Raw genomic sequence first — 26,607 nt, 5'->3', positions numbered from 1 at the left:
AGTTTAAACATTTGATATGTCATCTATGTTGTATTCTGAATAAAATATTGAAATTTGAAACTTCCACATCATTGCATTCCTTTTTTATTCACAATTTGTACAGTGTCCCAACTTTTTTGGAATCGGGTTTGTAGTTGACCAATGTGCTGTACAGCTTTTAAACATGTACAAACAGCAAAAACATGCATTACACACCAATATTATACAGCACAGAGACATCTGACCACACAACATTAAAAGACAAAATATCACTAAATAAAAACCTACAAAAAAGCCAGGTAAAAAAGATTTTTAAAAGGGATTTGAAAGACCCCAGTGTGGAAGCTGTTCTAAAATTTAAGGACAAACTGTTCCAGAGTCTCGGAGCCATCACTGAAAAAGCATGATCACCCCATAATTTATGTTTCGCCCTAGGAACAGTCAAAAGTTTCTGGTTAACGGACCTAAGTGATCTTTATGGTGAGTAAGGTTGTAATAAATCTGAAAGATATAGTGGTGCAAGACCATTTAAAGACTTAAAAACAAACAACAAAATCTTAAAATCAATCCTATAATGGACTGGCAACCAGTGTAGAGAAGAAAGAATAGGGGTAATATGGTCATTGGTAATCATTAGGACTCATAATGAGGATTTAAAATTGCCGTCAGACCCTCAGCTAAATCTGCTCTGTCTCCAGAACATTTGTAAGCGTGGGTCAGAGTTTGCAGGTGTGTAGGAAGTGGCGTATGCCTCTTCAGGGCCTGTTTGTTGAGCCAGTGTGGTTTACAATATGCTCTTCTCACACTGAACTACATGTTTCACAACCAGAGTCATGACATGTTTCCCTCTGTTCCTCCTACTGGTTATTGTTAGGGTTAGACAGTTGAGAGGAATCATAGGGGAACAGATGTCAACACTGATAACAGTCAGCGCTCGGCTCTCTAGATGGAAGGGTAAAACTGCCTGAGCTATTCTCAGTTCTCAGTTGATCATATCAGAGGAAGTTCACAACCACAGGAGGAGCTGATGATGTTTAAAGAAAGAGCTGTAACAGAAGACTTTCAGACACAGAAAATGGCTGATAAGTGTGATCTGTGTCTGCTGGGACTGATCATTCACTCTTCACTTCTCACAGGTAAAGAAATCTGTATTTTCTCTAAAGACATTTAGTGGAATTAGTCTGGAAAGAGTTGATTTGAACATGCTCAGTTTATTCTTGCACACATTCACACTGTGATCTCAGAGTTTTGTCGTGTTTCATGCAGTATAAGTAGCGTCTGAGCCTCTAATAAATCTTACTATGAACACAGTTTGACACTGTAAACATTAATATTACTCTTTATTATTAAAGGTCTTGTGGTCATTGTCAGTTTATGCACATACACAACTGTAACATGTTAATGATTTAATTGATTTTTGCAATGAATGTAGTAATTAGACAGTCAAACTATATTTAGATTCACATGCACACATTATGCTGCTGTAGTTTGTGTTAATCTTTTCTCAAGGGGAAGCATGCAGTGGGTTTGTTTCCTCTTATTTATTTTAAGTCCAGAAATTTGATTGACAAAACATCGACTGACATTATGATACAAATGACACAAAAATAAATCAGTTAGTTTGACATTTCCAATTTACGCTATATTTTCATTCTTAAGTAACATAGATTAAATTAAACCAAAACATAAACTATATTATAATTGTAGCAGGTGACATCAAGGGAGTAAATAATAAATCGAGGGGTGTGATTAGCCAAGTATAAAGATCAGTGGTAGGAACGAGAACGGCAGGTGTGTTTGTTTCTGGCCGGCGGAAATAGACGGACACTCGTGTGTTTGAATGCGAGGGGTTCGATTGGATCTGTTTACACCTGGTCACTTCATGCATTTTTACTGATCGAATATCTATCTGATTTATCAAAATGTTTCAATTTACACTTGGTCACATAAATGTGTCTCCGCAAAACAGATATAAATCTGATCTTTAATTCCCACGCTAAATGCAGATTTAATGGAGTTCACGTCACAGAAAGCAACAAATATGAGCTGCATTTTATTGATCATCAGCTAATTTCAAAATCAAAGACCGCAGTAGAAGAGAGCAGCAACAGCACTGGTTAGATCATTTAGTTGATGATTGTGTTTTGATCATCTGTGACTTACTTTCCGTTTTGTTTGCCACAGTTTGCTTTAGAGAGACTCATCTGTGGTGATGTGTGCTACAGTTGTGCTGTCATATCTGGCATATACATGTCATATCACCTATAACACGCTGTCACACGTTTATTTTTTTTTTTAGCATTGTTTGGAGAAGTAAAATTTACATATGTGGTTTCAACAGCCAGATGCATTTACACTTGTCCAGTTTCGTCTGGAATGCGTCCCAGACCACCTCCTGAAGTGGTTAAAGCGATCAGATTTAAATCTCTCTAGAATCTGTTTACACTTGGTCTTTTCACAATTGGATAGCTATCCATTCAGAGAAAACGCATGAAGTGACCTAGAGACAGGTACGAGTTGATTTGAATTACTGAAGTGTTAAAATATGAGGTAATTTTTTCAGTATGCATAATCAAAGACTATAGAATAACACAAGACACATCACTCATATTGTTTTGAGTGGAAAAAAAGTGCAATGTGCAATATGGTGGAATAAGTCCCGCCTTCTAAATAAGAGCCAAACGCCGATTGGTAAAATCATCGCATCTGCAGCGGCTGTTAGAAGCCCCGGTTCCTATAGAAACAGTCAGATGTGCCTTTCCTATAGAGAAGGACTTAGGAGTGTGCATGTGCATTAGCTTGATCCACCCTGAAAAATATAATTTGAGTGTTTAGAGACCAAATTTATGACAGTTGTTGTCAGATTTCATTGGTGATTTAAATATGAAATTTAATTGAAAGCTTGACAAACAGCTTTGGAGAATTTGATGTTTCCCCATTCAAAGAGATAGGAGCTGCACTTTCATGCCGAGAGGCGTTTCAAAGATGGCCGCCGACTGCGGCGAGTGAAATGACTTGTCTTAAAGGGACTTTGGTATAAAAAAGGTGTTTTAACCCCTTATCTGTCACCGCTCTTATTTTATTGCCATTTTTTTCGTATATCACATATTTTAGTAATTATCATAAATTAGGTATCATTCAAAAGCTTACTAACTCAAAATTCATCCTATGTAAACCATTTTGAAATTCGATGCTGCATTACAATGGAAATGGTACTTTAAATTCTTTTAGCTGGTTCCTCCCCTAGTGGGCGGTTTCAGGTTTCATATTACAAAATTTATTTTGACTATTTTATAATCAAAACCTTTTCTAATCTTGACAAAACACATATTGTCAGAAAGGTCTGAGTCTCAAGGTTCCATATTTCATGACTATTTTGTGATACAATTGATATTTGGACAGAAATATCATTAAAAAAAAATCAATGGAATGTGGTTGACACCCCGTGGCTATTTTTAGTACAGCAAAATCTCATAGGACCTTCAATTTTTGTGATACCAAATTCAAATTTGGAACACAACATGGTTAGATATGTGGCTTTGATTTTATAGCAATTTTTGAGCAAAAAATATTTTGTAAAAATAAAAAATGTTTAGTCTAATATATATGTTCAATACATATTACAGTGAATTTACAGTGGGGGGGGGTGACAGCTAAGGGGTTGCTTGTATTTCAGCTCTACGGAACCCATTTGTTTCTCTTTTTGTATTTGAGTCGTGGTTTGTTTTCTTTGTTTAGAAAAAAAATGGAAATAAGAAATGGGAAAGGCCTTTGGGTGGACTAGCTTTTGTCACAGTGCTCTGAGACTTGCCGGTAAAGATCCAAGTGTAGTTTATTTAAGGGAAATCCAAAAACGTAGTTACAGCCAGGCAAGGGTCAAAATCCATACAAATCAGTCAAGAAACAAGACAACAAAAACCAAACAGAGAAACAAGAAGCCAGAGTGCTCAGTGGCCTGTTGCATGAAGCTAGTTGAACAAACTCTGAGTTTCAGAGTAGGTTTGGAGTTGAAGAATCCAGATAAATCCAACCTGGTTTAGATCAGGATCAACTGTTGCACAACGCTCTGTATAAACTTTCTCTGTCAACTCAGGTTTAATCCAGAGTTTGCAAAGCGCGTGCACCTGAAAGTGTGACACGTGCGGCAAACAGCCAATCACACGGAACAAGGAGAACGTCAGTTTGATTCACTTCTCGCGAGAGAGCCGCGCAATTCATGTCTCTTCCGAAGATTAAGAGATCGTTATGAAAAATATGAAATTAAACGCATTTACAAAGCAGGAATAAACACTGATGTAGTGAAAGTTTGAGAAGGCAGCTGAAAGAAAATATCTGACTATATATATAGTTTAACAAAGAGCTCGAAAGAATACGTGTAAACTTAATCTGTTTAAAAGCTTTATATATTATGCATGTATTATATTTATTTTAATTTAAAAGCAAAGTTTAATACTGTCAATTAATATAATAGGCCTAATTATATGAATATGTCATAAATTATTCATAATTTTAATTTGGTCATTTGGTCAATTTTAATTCAATATAAATATAATGAATAATTAACAGCAAATGTTGAGCAATTTTGTCTCTAAAATGTTTTCACTATAAACTGATTTAATTTGGAGCGAGAGATACAGGGGGAGTGGCTTTATTGCATCAGATACATGTCACTTTACTCACAGCTGATTGGTCGAGTTTGGGTTTCTCTCTAACCCAGAATAAAATGTGCTCCGGAGCAGGTTAGCCGTGTAGCATAAGTTACCAAAGCAATGAACCCCGCTAAAAACCAATTCACCTTCATAAACCTGGGTAGAAACTGAAACCGGCTTTGTGCAACAGGCCACAGAAGTGCAGAGCAAAAACTCAACAACACAGACAGAAACAAACTGGGTATAAATAGACAGACACTAACAACATAAATGATGACAGCTGGGTGCAATGAAAAGATGAGTCTGGGACAAAGGATCATGGGAAATTAAGTTCTAATGTGACACCATAGTCCGGGGTGGTGGTGATCATGACAGTTTTATTAGTGGATAGTACTGACAGACAGTATCACATGAAATAAACAACAGTGACTATGCAACTGCATAGTAGGAAAATGTAGATTGGCTTACTTTTGATAATTATAACAGGACAGGAGACGACGAGGCTTTGAGTTGAACACTGCAGTGATTTCATTATAGTCCAACAATTCAGTCGGGGGCATGGGGGGGGGGGGGGGGGGGTACAGCACTACTAATCACAAAACTATCTTCATCAATAAATGGCAAACAAGAATCAAGAAACAATGGGATTTATTTCCATCGGTCAAGCATTGTGAAAACTGCAACTGCCTGTGACTGATATTTTTTTGATTTTGGCAGGTCAGCTGCAATCACACCTGTCTGTGAAGCTCCTCCCACATCAATCACATCATCAGTGAAGCTCCTCCCACTGTAATCACACCATCAGTGAAGCTCCTCCCACATCAATCACACCATCAGTGAAGCTCCTCCCACATCAATCACACCATCAGTGAAGCTCCCCACACATCTATCACTGTCAGTGAAGCTCCTCCCACATCAATCACACCGTCAGTGAAGCTCCTCCCACTATTGATATTACATTAGATAATTGTGTTGTCGATCAATTGTATTTAATAGTTCTCACTACAGAAACATAGGATTTGTGCCTATAATGTTTTAAAAAAAATAAAAATTGGAAGCTCAATGTATCTTATTCATGTAAATTTCCAATGACGTATAATCCTGAAAATGATTTGAAGTGGCATTTAGATGCATTTACACAGACTGTTTAATGCAGCTCAGAGGGAAACTAATGAATTTAAACTGCAGTTACAAATGCATAATGCTTTGATGCTGTAAAATTAAATTTTGATATATGAAGTGATTTTAAAATTGAAAAGATACTTTAAACATGAAACTTAAACCGCCAGTAGGTGGTGTCAAGTTAATGTTAATGAGCGAATTATTGAGTCATTAATTTAGCTGATACGTTCAAATGGCTGATCATTTCAGGAACAAAGCATTTGACTTTCTTAATCAGTGAGTCATTGAATCATTCACTCAACTGATTTGTCCAAATGGACTGATTCATTCAGTAATGAAACACTAAAGTGTGTTGCTCAGAGATGCAAAACAGTTCTGCTGTGTATGGAACTATTTTTGTTGACGAAATAGAGCAAAACAGGCAATTTTGTGTCTAAAATGTAAGTAACTTAATATTAACGTATTAATAAACTGTTGTCTAAAATCAATATCGTATTTGCAGTCATGCTGAAATCTGGGGGAAACACAACACACAGTGAGAGAGAACACTCTTAATGCAATTTAACCTAAATCAAAAAAGCTACATCACACAGTGTATGAGTGGACTCTCTAGGTGTGTTTTGTTTTTGTTTTTTTTGGCTTTTGCAAAATAAGAGACATACTCTGATGTCAGATTGAACATCGTTAAAACAACAATTACAATATTATCATAGATGATATATATCGCACAACCCCCACTTTGAATTATTTTGATGTAGTGAAAATTAATTTAATTCTTTTTTCTTTCATTTCAGACCTGATGGAAGAGAGCGAGGAGAGTGAAGAACTGAGTGAAGTGGAGGAGAAACATCATGTCACACCTGGAGAAAAACCTTTGAGTCGCTCAAAGACTAAAAATACATTTTTAAAGAAAATAAGAGCCAATAAATATACAACCTGCACTCAGTGTGGAAAGAGTTTCACAAAAAAATAACATCTTGAGATTCACTCATACTGGAGAGAAGCCATTCACATGTGATCAGTGTGGAAAGAGTTTTACACAAAAAGGAAGAGCTTTTGGGGAAGAGCTTCATACAAAAACCACATCTTAGAAGGCACATGAGAGTTCACACTGGAGAGAAGCCACATGTATGCCATCAATGTGGGAAGAGTTTCAGTCAATCATCAACCCTTAAAGAACACATGAAGAGCTCTTTTCCAAAACGCGATAAACGGCAAATTAAAAAAAAAAAATGAGTTTGTCATGCCATTTTGCTGTGTACTGAACCTATTCTCTGCTCCATCAATGTTTCATGTCAAATCGCTATATTTCCTTGTTTAAAATGTACTGCAAGATGCAGTTTCTTTCCAAACCGCTATAAGCGCCGAACCTGTTTTTAGCCTAAATGCGATATGTCCTCTCGACCAATCAGAATTCGGTGAGCGTTCGATGCAATCTAGCATGGCGCCACTCAGGTGGCATGTTAATACCCACTGTGGGATGTCAACACAAGGCTGGTGCGACCAATTTCTGTCAGGCCGAGAAGCTGTCACCGGACGATTTGATGATGAATTTCAACAAGTTTTATGAAAGACCAAACAAGGTTGACCAGGACAGGGCCATACTTCATCTCCTGGACATAAACGCAAGTGAAAAGGCAGCGTCTGACAGTCCTGGACGTAAACAAACGAAAAGACCGGAACATATCAGTCAAGTACAGTCTTTTGTGCAGCAGTCACCTGGAGAAGGTGCCCGTTTGCAAGGCGACCTTCATTAAAGTGTTTGGTGAGTACATTTTCATTTCAGAATTGCCTAGTTTAATACCGTTTTGTAGGTTTCTCCCTTGCGACAAAGATTTTTTTGCTGTAAACAAGCATGCTAACGTGACATGGAAAGTACTGATAATAATACTAGCCTACTGATGCAAAAGAGGATCCTGACCCCTGCCAGGGCCATGCAAAATTCAGAATTTCAGAATTTAATTCAGTTCAATGAATGAATTTGAATTGACTTCACCCTACAGGATGTTGAATTGAATTTGAATTGGAATTACAGGAAGTGGAACTGAATTCATTGCAATTTAGAGAAATTCATTATCATCACATATCAGTGAGAATGTGATACTTTTAACATAATTTTTTTTTTCCTAATGGAAGTACAGACACTAATATTAAGCATACATTAACTTAATGTAGAATAATTAGCAGTATCTTCATTTCAAAGTAATCAAATGAAACAATGTTTTGGGTATTACAATTTTAATAATCTATTTTATAGAGTATGTAATAGCAAGTTAGTTGTGTGTAATTCTTTTTATTTCAATCTAAACAATTTACTTTCACAGGCATCAGCAAAGACCGTGTGTCCCGGGTGGCTAAATATTATGCTGAGACTGCTGAGGCTCGCCCAGAGAGAAGAGGTGGTGCACGGCACAGTGAGGAGCACAACAGGAGAAGGCAACTCATTGTTGAGCACATCCAGTCTTTTACCTGCAGGGCCAGCCATTACGGGCGGAGAGGAGCACCAGGCCGCAAGTATATCCCCAGTGACCTGAATGTGCACAAGATGCATGAGCTCTTTGAGGCTCAAAACCATGCTCAGACCAGCTACTCCCTCTATTACTCAGTGTTCTCCAAATATTTAAATCTTGGCTTCGGTCACCCAGCTACAGATGCATGCTCTGATTGTGCCAAGTACAAGATCAGGATTACAGATCCAAACCTAACTGAGACCAAGAAGAGGATGGATTCTGCATCATTCATCTTGCATCGTCGCAGAGCGCGCATGTTTAATGACCTGTTAGGCAAGGTTGCTTACTCACGGCAGATGTATCTGTACCTGTTTGGTGTTGTTGTGCACCATGGTGAGAACGGTCACCAGAAAAAAGATGATGTCCATCTCTACGTGTGGCAGGAGAATGAGAATAGCAAAGACTGCAATATGATTGTAAGTGACTGCCTCAAGGTTCGACTTCAGGACAAACTCCGCAGATCCAGGGGGCTTCGGCTGTTCAGCGACTCTTCTTTTGGGCAAAACAAAAACATGAACATGGTGTCCATGCTCATGGAACTTCGTCAGTTTTTTCCCAACCTTGGCATACCTTTCCAGTAAGGGGCCACAGTTTTCTCCCAGCAGACAGAGTCTTTGGCAGAATTGAGCAGAAGATCAGGAAAATTGACACAGTTCTGCTACCACAGGAATACCATGCCATCCTTCAGCAATTCGGCCACGTTCACGTTTATGGCACAGACTGGGATGCATTTGATTAGAGGTCAGCCACAAAAGAGTGTGTAAAGGCTCAGAAGAGCTTTAAAATCAGTGAAGCACGCATGCTTGACTTGAGTACCAACAAGGTTGGTTTAAAGACTACTTACAATGGGGAGTATTGTTTCCATAGTGTATTAAAGCGGGGCAAGCGGTGGGCTGACCTGAAACCTGAGTTACTTCTAAAGCAGACCTCTGTGAAGGCCACAAAGAAGCGCGATGTGCTGGCACTGTTAGGAGCAATAGGTGTGTCTGATGTGGTGAGGGCTTTTTATGGTGGTGCACTGTATCAGGTGACTTACAATGCAGGCCATAGTGATGAAGATGCAGAGTGATCCATGCTCACACACTCTCTCTCTCTCTCACTCACTCACTCAATGGTCCTACTGTTTACGTGTTTGACACTTTACTGAATGCCAGTGTATTACTGAATGACTTGCCTATTGGATATCGTTATTTCTTAATGCTTCCCATTATTTTCTCTTTTTTTTTTTTTTTTCATGCATATGTAGTGGACAAATTGTTCTACTTGTTACAGGTTTGACACTTTCCTAAAAAAAAAAGATGTATTACTAAATAACTTGCCTATTGAATATTGTTATCATTACTATCATTACTTTTTACAGGTTCGGCACTGAATGACTATTAGCCTAGCCTGTGTTACTAAATGATTTGAATGTAATGTTAACATTGTTGTATTTTTATTTAATTAGTGGTATTTGTATGTGTGTTATTTTTAAATTATTTGTTTTATGTGGTGGACAATATGAAAACATGAAATTGAAAATATTTATTTTATTTTACTATTTAGTTTGTTACTATTTATTTTATTTGGCTGTTATTTTTCATGCATTTGCATTTATTTGATTTATATCAAGTCCCTGATGTCATGTTGCATGTTCTCTTGTTTTAAAAAAAAGACATAAACCAACATTTTTTTTTTTCTTTACACACAGCTGATAGTTGAGCCACGAGTGTCAGCTGTGTGCAAAGTGAACCACATTTGGGTTTTGACCATTGAAAATGGGTAAAATTCAACAATTTGGACATGGTGTTGCATTGGGGTCCTCACATCTATGGTATTGAACCATATAAGTTCTTAAAAATTACAAAGATTACAAAAGAAAAGTTTATTAAGAATGATAATCTAGAAGAATATAGAGATATCTTTTATACTTTTAGATTTACAGGCATGACAGCTTTGGAAAAACAATATTTATGGCACTAGGACAGATATGTTCTATTCAGTTTAGCTGATAGAAAAATTACGTCTACATACATTTCTAGTTTCAACATTATATGTTCTTCAGATATTCCTCTGGTTGTATCAGATGATCCAAAAAATTATGTGCACTCTCCTGATAAATCCTTTGGACAAAGCATAAATCCTTGGACAAAACATAAATGTATCATCCGAACTCAAAATTAACATGAGTCATCTAATTGTGCAAGTTTTACAAAAGGAGCAGGACAAATCATCAAAGAAAGATGCCAAGAAGAAGAGAAAGGATGAATGCCACAACCAGAAGAAACCCATCTCAAAAGGATGGTAGATGATGCGATTAATTAGACAGCAAGAAATATTAAATAAAAGATTAATGAAAATTGTAAGAGAAATAATTAATGTCAAGAAGTGTGAGATGCAAATGTTAATAGGTGAGGTTGAGGCCCTTTCCACAGAAGAGTTTCAGCACTGCCTATAATTAAAATTAGATGTATGTGTGAAGATGTAGATAAGCAGACATCCTGTTGCTTCCGTGAAACTAGGCAGCACCCTATTGCTATAAATAAAATTAGAAGTGTGTATGCAGCCAGGGACATGTATCATGCACTTTGCAATGAAATGTGCTGTACATGCAGCAAAAAACACGTATCACGTACAGTGGGTACGGAAAGTATTCAGACCCCCTTAAATTTTTCACTCTTTGTTATATTGCAGCCATTTGCTAAAATCATTTAAGTTCATTTTTTTTCCTCATTAATGTACACACAGCACCCCATATTGACAGAAAAACACAGAATTGTTGACATTTTTGCAGATTTATTAAAAAAGAAAAACTGAAATATCACATGGTCCTAAGTATTCAGACCCTTTGCTCAGTATTTAGTAGAAGCACCCTTTTGATCTAATACAGCCATGAGTCTTTTTGGGAAAGATGCAACAAGTTTTTCACACCTGGATTTGGGGATCCTCTGCCATTCCTCCTTGCAGATCCTCTCCAGTTCTGTCAGGTTGGATGGTAAACGTTGGTGGACAGCCATTTTTAGGTCTCTCCAGAGATGCTCAATTGGGTTTAAGTCAGGGCTCTGGCTGGGCCATTCAAGAACAGTCACGGAGTTGTTGTGAAGCCACTCCTTCATTATTTTAGCTGTGTGCTTAGGGTCATTGTCTTGTTGGAAGGTAAACCTTCGGCCCAGTCTGAGGTCCTGAGCACTCTGGAGAAGGTTTTCGTCCAGGATATCCCTGTACTTGGCCGCATTCATCTTTCCCTCGATTGCAACCAGTCGTCCTGTCCCTGCAGCTGAAAAACACCCCCACAGCATGATGCTGCCACCACCATGCTTCACTGTTGGGACTGTATTGGACAGGTGATGAGCAGTGCCTGATTTTCTCCACACATACCGCTTAGAATTAAGGCCAAAAAGTTCTATCTTGGTCTCATCAGACCAGAGAATCTTATTTCTCACCATCTTGGAGTCCTTCAGGTGTTTTTTCATGTGTCTTGCACTGAGGAGAGGCTTCCGTCGGGCCACTCTGCCATAAAGCCCCGACTGGTGGAGGGCTGCAGTGATGGTTGACTTTCTACAACTTTCTCCCATCTCCCGACTGCATCTCTGGAGCTCAGCCACAGTGATCTTTGGGTTCTTCTTTACCTCTCTCACCAAGGCTCTTCTCCCCCGATAGCTCAGTTTGGCCGGACGGCCAGCTCTAGGAAGGGTTCTGGTCGTCCCAAACATCTTCCATTTAAGGATTATGGAGGCCACTGTGCTCTTAGGAACCTTAAGTGCAGCAGAAATTTTTTTGTAACCTTGGCCAGATCTGTGCCTTGCCACAATTCTGTCTCTGAGCTCTTCAGGCAGTTCCTTTGACCTCATGATTCTCATTTGCTCTGACATGCACTGTGAGCTGTAAGGTCTTATATAGACAGGTGTGTGGCTTTCCTAATCAAGTCCAATCAGTATAATCAAACACAGCTGGACTCAAATGAAGGTGTAGAACCATCTCAAGGATGATCAGAAGAAATGGACAGCACCTGAGTTAAATGTATGAGTGTCACAGCAAAGGGTCTGAATACTTAGGACCATGTGATATTTCAGTTTTTCTTTTTGCAAAAATGTCAACAATTCTGTGTTTTCTGTCAATATGGGGTGCTGTGTGTACATTAATGAGGAAAAAAATGAACTTAAATGATTTTAGCAAATGGCTGCAATATAACAAAGAGTGAAAAATTTAAGGGGTCTGAATACTTTCCGTACCCACTGTATAATGGCCTAAGACAAACTTATCTAAAGGGTACCAGGTACCTGAGGTATCTAGTTGAACTTCTGTGTCCAGAAGGAATAACTCTGCTGGGGAAAACCCTGTGAACCATGTAAGCTATAAATTGTGAAGCTCCTAACAGAACACCAAACCTGGTGGTGAAGAATTCTCGTTTGTTATGTTGATTTTTTATTCTGAACTTTGTTATTAAAATGAAGCCACTGAATGTGGTGATTCGTAAACCTCTCAAAATGAGTCTCAGAGTAACATGCAACTCAAGAAGTAGAATAAAATAATGCTGCTGCCATCTTTCTAAAGTCAAATCTCAGGTGAAAATTGTCATTTTGACCCCCCTGAACCCCAGAGAATATTTCTACAATTTTCTTTGACCTTCAAAGAAATGTGCTGACCAATAAGATATAAACTTTGAGCTGCTGCAGAAACACAATTGAGAGCATTTAGTGGCACTAGTGAAACCAGCATTAAAGATTGGAATTATTTTAAACCGAACATTAGCCTTTCAAGAACACTTTGAACTACATGATTAGCAAGATGTTCGTGTGAAATAGTCCATTGAAAGTCACACTCTTGCAATGTGAGACATTTACATTCATCCCTTTGACCGACACTTTAAAAAAAACTTACTTCAGTCCAACACATATTTGTTTGTCATTTGGTGTGAAAGAACCGCCTGTCAACAAATTCAACAAATGTCGACCAGATTTGATGGAATTAAAATGACTATCGAACTCATCAGTGATCTTGACTTTGAGCTTCACTTTTCATTTCACATTTGTCTCTCATTTGAAATCTCACATGATTTAATGTTTCTTTTAGATCTGATGGACGTGAACAAGAGAGGAAAAACAGAAGCTAAAAAATCTGAAGAAGAGTCCTTTTAGGAGAGATATAAACCTGATTCATTTTTAACTCATTGTTTTTCATCAGAACATCTAGTTTCTCTTCCACTTCTACTCTTCCATACAAATGCAAGATATTCTTTCATGTAGCTTTGAAACTGGACCCTTTGTTTTTATCTTCTTCTCTTGAGATGCTTTGGCTCATTCACTTTCACGTTTACTCAATTTTTGTATTTGCTTCATGAAATGATTGATTAAACTCATTACTCATGTTATCAACACCTCATTGTTATTGTCCAATTTTGTTTTCTGATGATTCTGCTTGCATCAGGAATAATCTGAGTTCTGAAAGTCATAAAGTATCCTATAATGATTGCTTTTAGCTTTCCGTGTTTTTAATTTTGTAAATAGCTTTTAAAGGCCTAATAATGATGTCACTGCTCGCACCTTCCCTTCCCTCATTCAGTCAGCGTCGAGTCAGGTGACGACTCAGAACCGAAGACTCGAGAGGTGAAATAACAATTTGTTTCTTGTACAGAACACAGGATTTTGTGCATACACAGTGTCACGATCCTAGTTCTGTTTTGTATGGACTCTTGCACCACACTACTTTTGCACTTCACCCCGGACTACATTTCCCATCATCCATTGCACTGATTAAACACACACCTGCAGCCAGTCACACACCCTACATAAGCCATGCACTTCCTCTCTGTCACTGCCGAGTATTGTTAGCATTTATGCTGTTTAGCGTAGCTACGTTACGGAGCCAGTTCCTGGTCCTAGTTGGAGTTCAGTTGTAGTCTAAGTCTAGTCGCGTCTTGTTTTTTGCCCGTTTCCTGATTATCTGCCTGTCTTGGATTTCTCTCTCGCCCTGCCGTTTGGACTCTGTTTGCACCTCTCTTGGACTATTGCCTGTTTTCCCTGGATTACTCTTTAGCCTAGCCCACCTGGATATTGTTTGCTATTGATCGACCACGCTTGTCCCTGGAATACTCTTTGTCTTGCCTACTCTATACCTGTTTACTTGTTGCCAACCCACGCCTGTTATCAACCATGTCTATAATTAATAAAAGCCTGCATATGGATCCGCATGCCTCTCGTCTCAGTCGCCCTGTAACAGAATACTCGGCCCCACAAGGATCCAGCAGCTTTTCTGGAGGTCACTGGTGAGGTATGAACATTGCACGGACATGGACATTGGACATTATATTCAAGAATATTTAGACATTGCGTATTATTCAGATCTGCCGGACTGTGTGCTGATAGACTTTTTCTGTGAGGGCATTAATCAGCCACTTAAATCACGACTAATTTGTGAGGGACCCCGTTCATCCCTAAGTAATTTTTTAGATTTTGCGTTATTGTCTGTCGGCTCTGCATTTACTGTGGGTGTCGCGGAGGAATGTGACACCTCATCTGCTCATGTAATGGCAGCCGCGCTAGAACACGCTCACAAAATGGCGGCCACAACGACATTAAATCAAGTCACAGTTGATCTCCCTGAGCCAAGTCAAGTCACAGTTGATCTTTGTGAGTTCAATCAAGTCACCGCTGAGTCACGGCACGTCTCCGCTGATCGTCCAGACTCCCGTCACGTCTCAGCAGATCTTCCAGAGCCCTGTCACGTCTCAGCTAAACATCATCCAGAGTCACGTCATGTCTCAGCTGATCATCCCGAGTCTGTCAGGGCAGTGCAAGATGAGCATTTGTGGTTAAAAAGTATATACATTTTTATTTTTCTAAAAAAATGACAGATCGTTTCACTAGAAAAGACTCTTATTCCTTGTCTGGGATCATGTAGAGCTCTTTGAAGCTGCACTGAAACTGACATTTGGACCTTCAACTTGTTGAACTCCAGTGAAGTCCACTATATGGAGAAAAATCCTGGAATGTTTTCCTCAAAACCCTTCATTTCTTTTCCACTGAAGAAAGAAAGACATGAACATCTTGGATGACATGGGGGTGAGCAAATTATCAGGAAATTTTAATTCTGAAGTGAAATAATCCTTTAAGAGAACTATTCAACTTCACTCCTGAACGAATCAGCCTTTTGAACAAATGAATGAATGAATGAATCATTAAGACATTTACCACCACCTGCTGGCAGATTTAGTTTCTAATTTAGAGTATCATTTAATTAATCACCACATCATGTAATTAATAATACTGTATATAAGCTGTTTAATATCAAATGCACAGTAAATAATACATAGTAAGGTAGAACCACAGAAAATATGAGCTTTAAATTAATTCAAATTTTAACTGAACAATCGACAGGGCCGACAGGCATTAGTGTATGAACTGTAAAACATTTTGCTGCAGATATAACATTATTTCACAGACAAGGAACAGATTTAATCATCAGCTATCCTGACAAAACTACATTTTCAGAATCAGAAGCAGAGATGCCCTACAGAAATCAACTACAACCACCACCAGAGGGCAGATATTCAGAAAGTAGGGAGATTTCTCCCATCTGAAAATGTGCTGAATTAAACATGCACTACATTTAAATAAAAACATTACTGAAACCATTAGCAGTTTTTGATACATACAGATCATCATAAGGCATCACAATATCATAAAGTGTAACACAAAGTTAGATTGTGTGGTGCCAGAGGAAGAGATACAAGAGAGACGGGAGCTGGTGTATTTTCCTGGGTTTAATAAAATGACTCAAGCGCCGTCTCACTCATCCGCATACATAGGGTTAGATTGAGGAAAAGTATACAAATAAACATTCAACTCGGGTCACAAACAGAAAGAGGGAGATAAACAAATGTTGGTAGAGCGGTTATCTCTTCTCCTGCTCACCTTCTGCCTTTCTTACAGACACACACACCCTCTACACACATGTGCAGTTGTCTACCACAAATTACCGTAAATTCTCTAAACGACCGTTACAAAAGCACCATACAGCACATGACCTACATGTCCAGGCCAGTTTTCATGATAGCTGCTGGTATGCAAAAATCGTTCCTAGTACTGGCCCACTTCAAGCACTGAACACATCTCACTCAACACATGGGTAGAGGATAGACAGTCATTATCACACATTTCTCAGAAAAAACACCTCTTGTACAATATGATATCCTCTCATTTTGCACCCTAGGCAGTGTCTGTGTTCCCCTCTAGTAGGCAGAGTACTGTAAATGAGCGGAGTGGATTTCCCTCAGCATTTTGTAAGCAGTCTGCTGCCTGTGTGCCCTCCGGGTCTGAGGTCATAATCCTGTGCATACTGTGACAATGTTTGCAGTGCCAACAAATGCTGTTATATTTTAAGGGACAGTGGGACAAATGAAGAAAAAGTGGCACCAGATCAATGTAATGTATATAATCTCCACACATGATTTGGTAAAACACACAGGGGAGGACATTTTAATGGGATAAAACCACAGAAAATAATAGCTTGAACCAAATTCAAGTAAAAATTCAACTGACTCTTTGCATGGATTCTGCCTTCATGTTTTTACTACATATACTTGAGCTTCCGGAATAGTATTCTCTGATAAGGAATCTATGATAAAGTTAAACTCTTTTTTATTATTCAAAAAAATATTTCAGTTATCTATATTATAGTACATTATATTATATTATATTATATTACATTATATTATATTATATTATATTATAGTTCTGTATCAGCTATTGTCACGATCTCCGATCACCATGCCTGTCACCTCAGCACTACATCTCCCAGAATCCACCTGCACACATCCCACAATCATCCCCAGCTATCATAGATCACTTCATCACTCCAGCACCACACACTAGACATTTCTCAATACCACAAAAGTTTGGTCTTAGTAGTTCAGATTTGAAAAGGTCGACTCAGGAGAACGAACTCCCGAGGACAGGAGGACGCAAAACTCCCGAGGACAGGGTGATTCTGCAGTGGTACAGCAGTGTTCTTGATGGCGTTATAAAGCACTTGGGCTGGGGTTTGACTGCAGAATGTTTTGTTTCATGTGGAAAAAACTAACCCCAAGTAAATGTAACTAGTATATATAATAAAACTTTACTTTAGCTTTCACTGTAATAATTAGCTGCAATATCATCATATCTAATTATTATTTTAAATTATGGAAGCGAGAACATTCATTAATGCATTTACTGATAATATTCCAGCATATTAAGAATATTTAGGCCTATAAGTCTTGCATCAAATCAGTCTTCCACGAGTTTTGTAGCTTATAGAAACAAACGAGTTTAAAGCATTTAAGCACTGGCACCGCAAGCCACACTGCACCTTATCTCGGCTTTGTACAGCTCATTTTGTGAATCACCTAACGTCCTCCATTACCTAGCGTACACTGATTCGTCAATCAGTTAGTCATTTTAACTGAATGCTAAAAATTTATATTTCGTAAAATTTTGGACGGATTCCCCGAAGAAAATACAATGGTCCTTATTTTAGCTTCAAAACTAATGTCCGGTTCCACAGACAGGGCTTAGACTAAGCCAGGGTTAGGCCCCAGTTCATTTATGGTATTTAAGTAGCTTTTATAAACGTTCACTAGAAAAAAAAAAAACATTACAGGTGTGAATCTTGAGACAAAACAATGACACTGACATATTTTAAGATATGCTTTCAGTTAAAACAGCTCAAACATGCCTTTAGGTCTAGGACTAGATTAAGCCTTGTCTGTGAAACCAGGGGTAAGAAATTCACCAAAAGACAACAACTTTAGGGCACTATTCATTTTGCACCTACAATACTCTAAATTTGAATCATGATTGTATATTTTCATTTCAAAAAGGTGGAATTTCATTAAAAAAAAGTAGTTTGCATCACTAGACAGTCTATTACTGTCGGTCGCTGAAAATTTCTATCGTAAAACAGTTTTTTAACTTACATCTACTTACATCTTTCCATGAACTTTTTTTTTTAAATGTATCCATAGCTCAGACAAGATCATTGGCTGTGGGCTGGAGGAGCAGTTTGTAACACGCGTCAGAGCTTGTCTGCCCAGATGAACGCTACAAATCAAAGTGGAAATGAACACATTAGTATACTGTAACAGCAGTCAGCAGTCGAGCGGCGTCTCTCTCATCAACTCTCTCTCTAAAGGCCCGTGATGTATGTAAAGTACACAATGGGCCAACTTTGGCCTGCGGGCCCAGTTTGGGCATCTCTGTGCTAAAGTTTTTCCTTTGCATTCTAGAAAATAGACAACAACATTGTCAATGTTCCCCGTCCACACGGCTCCACAAAAACGGCTAAATACGCTGTATTATGATGCCAGGCCAATAGTTGCCGATGTCTGAACATGTAATATGTATGCGCATGATGTCACCATTTTCACAAGTTTTTTATTTTTTTCTAGGATACACTGCGACAGTAACAGTATCATCTTCAAAATTTTGCATTGTCATTGTCAATAAACGGACAAAACGCATACTTTTTTTTTTTAAACGGTGTCATGTAAACGCCCCCGAAATGTGTGAGAATTCACACCCATCAGTCCAAACTGGGTTCAGAGATGCTGTGTGGGTTCAGATCTCAGTTCCTCTTCTTTCTTTAAGTGTGTGGTCAAACTAGACCAGGTCAAACCAGTTCTCACACTCATCAGAAACATGTTTCCAGACCTCAGCAGTGAGCTGACCGCTCTGAAAACACCACAGAAAACATGTAATGTCACACTACATGTACATCGCTCAAATAAACTGGACAAAAGATTATGAAAACAGTTTTGAAAGCACTAGAACTCAAAGCCAGAACACAAAGAGGACAAAAGAAAAGTGTGTTTTAGTGGTTTTAGACATGGAGAATGCCATACTTTTACTGGCAAATTTAAAAGAATCTTTACATTGACAATGAATAACTACAAATATACATGGCTACTCATTTACATACATAAAATAAACACACAATTACTCACAATTTCTACCCAATAATTTGTTTAAAGCTTGGCATAACTAGAAAGATAATTTACATGACTTTTCCAGGTCTAGAAAACCCCACTTTTAAAGTTAGGCCGATATATCCAGGTCTTCTAAGAGCGTGGGAATCCTGTCCTTCAGTGGAAACAGTTGTCAAGTCAAGTCAAGTCACCTTTATTTATATAGCGCTTTTTACAATGTAGATTGTGTCAAAGCAGCTTTACATTGATAACTGGTACATTGTTTGACTGCACAGCAGCTCTTAAAGAATAGTGTCAATGCAGGCAGATCAAAAGCACTGTTGAATATCAAAATGTCAAGTCAAGTGTCCCCAACTAAGCAAGCCAGAGGCGACAGCGGCAAGGAACCCAAACTCCATCAGGTGACATCAGGTGGCAGACAAGTGGCAAATTGGTGTTAAAATGGAGAAAAAAACCTTGGGAGAAACCAGGCTTAGTCGGGGTGCCAGTTCTCCTCTGGCCAACAGTGCTTTGTTACAATTCAGGTTGCTATCATAAGTCCAATAGGATCGCAACATTAAAAGTATTTATTTCAGTTCCATCCAATTGAGGATCGTATTCATCACGCCGGTATGGACGGTTGTTGAGGAACTGTGTCGTGGCTGTCGTGTCGATGAGGCCTTCACAGGGGATGATCTAGTTGACTCAATCTCTGCTGATACTTCAGGGCTGCGTTGTGGTCGTGTCAAGGTGCAGGTCCTTGGTCTCACCTGGATACGGCCCGGATCCGGTTGACTACGGTGAACCTCGGGATAAACAGAAAGACTAATATTAGCGTAGATGCCATTCTTCTTCTGATGTAACGAGTACATCAGGTGTTATAGGAAGTGTTCCCGGTTCCGGCTGACCTAATTTATGCAGCCTAATAATCCTTTAACGGATTTGGAAATATAAATTGGTAATGTGTTATGTGTATGCCAGGTTAAAGAGATGCGTTTTTAGTCTAGATTTAAACTGACAGAGTGTGTCTGCTTCCCGAACAATGCTAGGAAGATTGTTCCAGAGTTTAGGTGCCAAATAGGAGAAGGATCTACCACCTGCAGTTGATTTTGATATTCTAGGTATTATCAGCTGGCCTGAATTCTGAGATCGCAATAGACGTGAAGGACTATAATGAATTAGGAGCTCGCTCAGGTACTGGGGAGCTAAACCATTTAGTGCTTTGTAAGTAATTAGCAAGATTTTAAAATCTATACGATGTTTAACAGGAAGCCAATGCAGTGTTGACAGAACTGGGCTAATATGGTCATACTTCCTGGTTCTAGTAAGAACTCTAGCTGCTGCATTTTGTACGAGCTGTAGTTTATTTATCAGGCGAGCAGAACAACCACCCAGTAGAGCGTTACAGTAATCTAGCCTTGAGGTCATGAACGCATGAACTAACTGTTCTGCATTTTTCATTGAGAGCATATGTCGTAGTTTAGATATATTTTTAAGATGGAAGAATGCGGTTTTACAGATGCTAGTAACATGGCCTTCAAATGAAAGATTGGTATCAAAGAGCACACCTAGGTTCCTAACTGACGACGAAGACTTAACAGAGCAGCCATCAAGTGTTAGACAATATTCTAGGTTATTACGTGAAGAAGTTTTTGGTCCAAAAATTAGAATCTCTGTTTTTTCTGAATTTAGTAGTAGGAAATTACTGGTCATCCAATTTTTTATATCAGCTATGCACTCCGTTAATTTTGTGAATTGGTAAGTTTCGTCAGGGCGCGAAGAAATATAGAGCTGAGTATCATCAGCGTAACAGTGAAAACTAACGCCATGCTTCCTAATGATATCTCCCAAGGGTAGCATGTACAGAGTGAACAGTAACGGTCCTAGTACTGAGCCTTGTGGTACTCCATATTGAACTTGTGATCGATATGACATGTCTTCGTTTTCTACTACAAACTGATAACGGTCAGATAAGTATGATTTGAACCATGACAATGCAATTCCACTAATGCCAACATAATTTTCGAGTCTATTTAAAAGAATATTGTGATCAATAGTGTCAAATGCTGCACTAAGATCCAGTAACACTAATAGAGAGATACAACCACGATCTGATGATAAGAGCAAATCATTAGTAACTCTAATGAGAGCAGTCTCAGTACTATGGTACGGTCTAAATCCTGACTGGAAATCCTCACAGATACCATTTCTTTCTAAAAAGGAACATAGCTGTGATGATACTGCCTTTTCTAGTATTTTTGACAGAAAAGTGAGATTTGAGATCGGCCTGTAATTGACTAATTCTCTAGGATCAAGTTGTGGTTTTTTAATAAGAGGTTTAATAATAGCCAGCTTAAAAGTTTTTGGTACGTATCCTAATGATAAAGATGAATTGACGATATTGAGAAGAGGGTCTATGACCTCTGGAAGCATTTCTTTCAATAGCTTAGTCGGTATAGGGTCTAACATACATGTTGTTGATTTTGATGATTTAACAAGTTTAGACAATTCTTCCTCTCCTAAAGCAGTAAATGAATTGAATTTTTCCTCAGGGACACTACAATGCACTATCTGACACGATACTGTAGTAGACGGTTGCATGGTTATTATTTTTTCTCTAATATTATCAATCTTGCAAGTAAAGAAGTTCATAAAGTCATTACTGCTGTGCTCTTTGGAAACATCAGAAGTTGAAGCTTTATTTCTTGTTAATTTAGCCACTGTATCAAATAAATACCTAGGGTTGTGTTTATTTTCTTCTAAGAGTTTTGAAAAATAGGCAGATCTAGCAGATTTTAAGGCCTTTCTGTACTCAATCATTCTCTCTCTCCACGAAATACGAAATACTTCTAGTTTTGATTTCTTCCAGCTGCGCTCCATTTTTCTGGCTGCTAACTTTAGGGACCGAGTGTGGTCATTGTACCATGGCATTGGATTAATTTCCTTAATCTTTTTTAAACGCAAAGGAGCAACTGAGTCTAATGTGCTGGAAAAGACAGAGGCAATAGTTTCTGTTGCAACATCGAGGTCTTCTAAGCTGTCTGGTATGCTAAGGCGATGAAAATGATCAGGAAGATTATTTATAAAGCAATCTTTAGTGGTAGAAGTGATGGTTCTACCATATTTATGGCATGGAGGCAGTTTAGCCGCCTTGACTAAATGTAGTATACACGAGACTAGATAATGATCTGAGATGTCGTCACTCTGCTGCAGAATTTCAACAGCATCAATATCGATTCCATGTGACAATATTAGATCTAAAGTATGATTATGACAATGAGTGGGTCCTGACACATGTTGTCTAACACCAATAGAGTTTAGAATATCTGCAAATGCCAATCCTAATGCGTCTTTTTTATTATCTACATGAATATTAAAATCACCAACAACAAGGACTTTACCTGCAGCTAGTACTAACTCTGATAGAAAGTCAGCAAATTCTTTGATAAAGTCTGTATTGTGTCCTGGTGGCCTGTATACAGTAGCCAGCACAAATGTCAACTTACATAATGTTACGTAAAGTACCATAGTTTCGAAGGAATTATATTTGAAAGACTTCTGACTAATACTGTAAATATTACTATAGATTACAGCAACACCTCCCCCTTTGCCTTTCTGACGGGCATTGTGTCGATAATCATAACCTTGAGGACTAGACTCATTTAAAGTAATGTAATCGTCCGGTTTTAGCCAAGTTTCTGTCAAACACAGCACATCTAGATTATTATCTTTGATAATATCATTAACAATAAGTGATTTTGAAGAAAGGGATCTAATATTTAACAACCCGAGTTTTATCATTTGTTTAGCATTATTATCTCTATTTTTTATTTGTTGAACATCAATTAAATTTTTACCATTAAATGGGTTTGGAAGTTTTTTGTTTTTACTAATTCGGGGTACAGACACAGTCTCTATTTGAAAATATCTAGGTGTAAGAGTTTCTATGTGTTGAGAGTTATCTGAATTTTCTGACTTCTGTAACGTGAGGCAGCTAGCAGACGGTCGGTTTAGCCAGTTTGTCTGCTGCTTTCTGACCTGGGCCCCAGTTTGTCATGTTTCAGTTCTAAGACTATGTGCCATATTACTAGAGAGAAGAGCAGCACCATCCCGGGAGGGATGAATACCATCTCTTTTTAACAGGTCAGGTCTGCCCCAAAAACTTTTCCAATTATCTATGAAACCTATATTATTTTGCGGACACCACTTAGACAGCCAGCCATTGAGTGATGATAATCTGCTAACTATCTCATCACTCCGACGAACAGGAAGGGGGCCAGAGCAAATTACTTCTCCTGACATTGTACTTGCGAGTTCACACACCTCTTTAATGTTAATTTTAGTGATCTCCGACTGGCGAAGTCGAACATCATTAGTGCCGACGTGAATAATAATCTTAGAGTATTTACGATTAGCATTAGCCAGCACTTTTAAATTTGCTTTGATGTCAGGTGCTCTGGCTCCCGGCAAACATGTGACTATGGTGGCTGGTGTCTCTATTTTCACGTTCCGTGTAATAGAATCGCCAATAACTAGGGCACTTTCAACAGGATTCTCAGTGGGTGTATCACTGAGTGGGGAGAACCTGTTTGATGTTCTTATTGGAACGACAGAGTGGTGTTTTTCGCGGCTAGGCCGCCTCACCGTTACCCAAGTGCCCTGCTGTGCGGGCTCTACAGCCGGAACCGAACAATGTACAGAGTTCACTAAGCTAGTCGCATCCAAAACAGTATCTGAAGCCCTTGCATTCTTACTATCCTCGATTAAAGTTTGGATGCGTGTCTCTAATTCTGAGATTCTCTCTGTCAGCCTGACTATTTCCCTACATTTATGACATGTAAATCCCTCATCACTGACAGAGAGAGCTATGGTAAACATGTGGCAAATGGAACAGGTAGCAATGCTGGGAGAGGATGACATAACTCACCGTGTTTGTAGACTGATCCGACTTGTAGAGGGAGGGGCTGAACTACAGCTGAACTACAGTAAGAAATATCTTGATTTTTTGTGTTGTTTTTGCTTATTTTAATGGTAGTTTTATCTTCATACGTAACAATAGATGTTTTATGTGTCAAGGTCTGTGCCTTTGCGATTTAAACGCCCAAAGAACTGCTGACAGACAATGAAATGTTAAATATCTACTGACAGCATCCAAACTGTACAAAATGTTATGTATGAAAACTTGTCAGGTATACTAATGTTTATGAATCATCTGAGGTTCACAGAATATTGATATAATGGAATTAATGATGTTAATGGTTCTCAGACATGTTTTCTTTCTATTGATATACGGCTGGAATACTGTAGTAAAATACTGTATCTGAAACCACCCTCTATACCTTCATTCACTGTTCCCTACATTAGTGCACTTAAAGGAGTGAATGAAAACAAGTGACTTTTGTATAGTTTGTTCTGGCTGTTTAAAAATGTAATGATATTTAAGATTCACAGGATCATTCTGCTCAGACAGAGATTTACACAAACTCACATCTGTATCTGTGTTAAAAAGGCCATTATATTCATAAGAATAATATGCCTTTTGATTTAAATCTCTCTGTTTTGCCGAGATTGATTGGCACGCAGCATTCAGCACAGCAGCCAATCAGCGCTCACGGATCGACGTGCAGGCGATCATCCCGCCCATAGCGCTTAGTGCAAAGTTGAAAGCGAGTCCGGCGGAGCGCTGACGCGGATGCTGAACTTTTACGTTATATATCTTATATAGTTTTATTCATTGTTCGGGTGTTGTGCGTCTATTCAAAGTAAGTGTATTATATGTGATCTTTGTAGGATCGCTTGTGTGTTATGCTATTCTATTTGCTGTTATAAAGTGCGTCACTTATTATGGCTAATGATAAGAGATTATTGTATCTTTAGCACAATGTTACGCTGTATATATGTTACCTTTATTCATACTTGCTTATACTGATGTTGTGTTTGTATATTTCGTTTGTATTTCGGTGCAGTTTACTTGTCAAAGTGCTCATTTTCGAGGGATTTTAAGTTGTAAACAACTTAATGCGCATGCGCGCAGAACATGTCCAGACCAAGCACCGCTATATAGAACAAATTAAGCTGTTTTGTTTAACCTGTATGACATACCTAATTTGTTTTCTTGCAACTATTACTCCTTTTAATTCTGTATTTTACTAAATATACATTGTGTATTTCTGTTTAGAACAGTCAACGTTAAACCATGTATATTTATTTTTACCCTGTATTTTCTGTTTTATAGAAAAACCACACACACACATACTGAATATACCCAACTAAGACGACTCTTCAACTTTTTACTAATAACTGAGTTGTTGTGGTGACAAATAAACGGGTTACTCCCATATTTCAACCATCTTTGCCCTAGTCTCTTACCGGACACCCTGTGGTGGGTTTCAAACCTAACCAGCAATATACTGCAATGAGAATGTGCTACCAACAGCTAACTCATTTTTTCATGGTCCTTCGAGCCGGATTGAGACTTGCTGCAGGCTTATAAGATGTCAACATATGCAGTAGATGAGCCAACTGGGCGCGTCAGAAGGTGAAGACCAAGAGGAGGGTGCAATGGCATTCAGTCTTCCGCCGATTCCAGGTGATGAGCCTCACAGTTCAGAAGAGTGGTCCGACACAGACCCAGGCAGGTCTGAGAATGCCATACTTCAGCAACGAAACAGGAATCTCCGCCATGCAAATGAGAACATGCGTCACACTGTACAGATGATGCAACAGGAAAGAGATGCATTGCAGCAGACAAATCAGCAGTTTTCTCAAGAGCTCTCACAGCTTAAGCGTCAAATGCAGCAGCTACAAATTCAGGTTGATCAACAACAACCTCAGCCCCATCCATCTGCTATTCCTGCCCGTCAACCTCATCCTTGCAAACCTATTCCGGCACCACGCCATGTTAAGCACGTGCAGTCTGCGGAGAGAAGCTTCAGGCCAGTACCAGCACCGCGCTTCAGGCGAGACAGTTCTTCAAGTCAAGAACAATCCCCAGCTTTGGTGGCTGCTCCCAGAGACAAAATGTACTCCCCCTATGACATTCCAAGTGCCCAGCCACCCAGTTGGGGGGCCCCAAAGGAAGAATGCTACCACCATGACCGTGATTATTATCCCTCATACCAGCGGGAGTATGAAACCTCCTCACCTTATGATTCTGGCTGGCGCCACAAAATGCCCCATAGTTCACCAAGTCAAGTGCCTCAGTTTGAGCCAGAGTCAATGTACAGAGGCCCTACTCCCACCATACCAGACTTTGTACATCCAAACCCGAGAGAGTTTTCACGGTTGAAGATCGCCTTAGAGAACACACTCCCTGCTAGTGCCACGGAGAGGTATAAATTTCAGATTCTTACAGACCATCTCAAGCTAGAAGAAGCGTTACTCGTCGCTGATTCGTACAGCCATTCTCAATACCCCTTCACAAGAA

General features: G+C 38.8%; 3 protein-coding genes and 1 long non-coding RNA gene across 15 annotated transcripts in view; 2 read left to right on the top strand and 2 right to left on the bottom strand.

The window, feature by feature from the left end:
- Positions 1 to 26,607, bottom strand: part of LOC127508159 (uncharacterized) — a 448,826-nt gene that overhangs the window by 365,290 nt on the left and 56,929 nt on the right. The gene's annotated exons all lie outside the window — the stretch shown is intronic.
- LOC127508155 (CXADR-like membrane protein) overlaps positions 889 to 26,607 on the top strand; it is a 252,545-nt gene continuing 226,826 nt past the window's right edge. For 2 of the 5 annotated variants that reach the window (XM_051885848.1, XM_051885846.1), the window contains exon 1: positions 922 to 1,115. In XM_051885848.1, coding sequence (XP_051741808.1) covers positions 1,007 to 1,115 — 109 coding nt within the window. In that variant the 5' untranslated portion in view covers positions 922 to 1,006. Of the gene's footprint in view, positions 1,116 to 26,607 lie in introns of all 5 variants that reach the window. The other 3 variants (XM_051885849.1, XM_051885845.1, XM_051885847.1) reach the window with 3 other exon arrangements.
- Positions 19,380 to 24,126, bottom strand: LOC127508183 (uncharacterized). The gene has a single exon (XM_051885916.1). It carries the CDS (start codon positions 24,099 to 24,101, stop codon positions 23,235 to 23,237), a length of 867 nt encoding a protein of 288 aa, XP_051741876.1. The 5' UTR covers positions 24,102 to 24,126; the 3' UTR covers positions 19,380 to 23,234.
- Positions 24,685 to 25,528, top strand: LOC127508244 (uncharacterized). The gene is made up of 2 exons (XR_007928742.1): positions 24,685 to 24,943; positions 25,417 to 25,528. It is a non-coding gene; the product is annotated as an uncharacterized LOC127508244 (long non-coding RNA).

Source organism: Ctenopharyngodon idella, chromosome 3 (genome assembly GCF_019924925.1).
Source record: "Ctenopharyngodon idella isolate HZGC_01 chromosome 3, HZGC01, whole genome shotgun sequence".
Taxonomy (NCBI): Eukaryota; Metazoa; Chordata; class Actinopteri; order Cypriniformes; family Xenocyprididae; genus Ctenopharyngodon; species Ctenopharyngodon idella.
This window is presented reverse-complemented; position numbering and strand designations above follow the sequence as displayed.

Bases quoted from the DNA above. Each gene is read 5' to 3' on its own strand.
- LOC127508183 (XM_051885916.1), bottom strand. From the start codon at position 24,101: ATGTCATCCTCTCCCAGCATTGCTACCTGTTCCATTTGCCACATGTTT.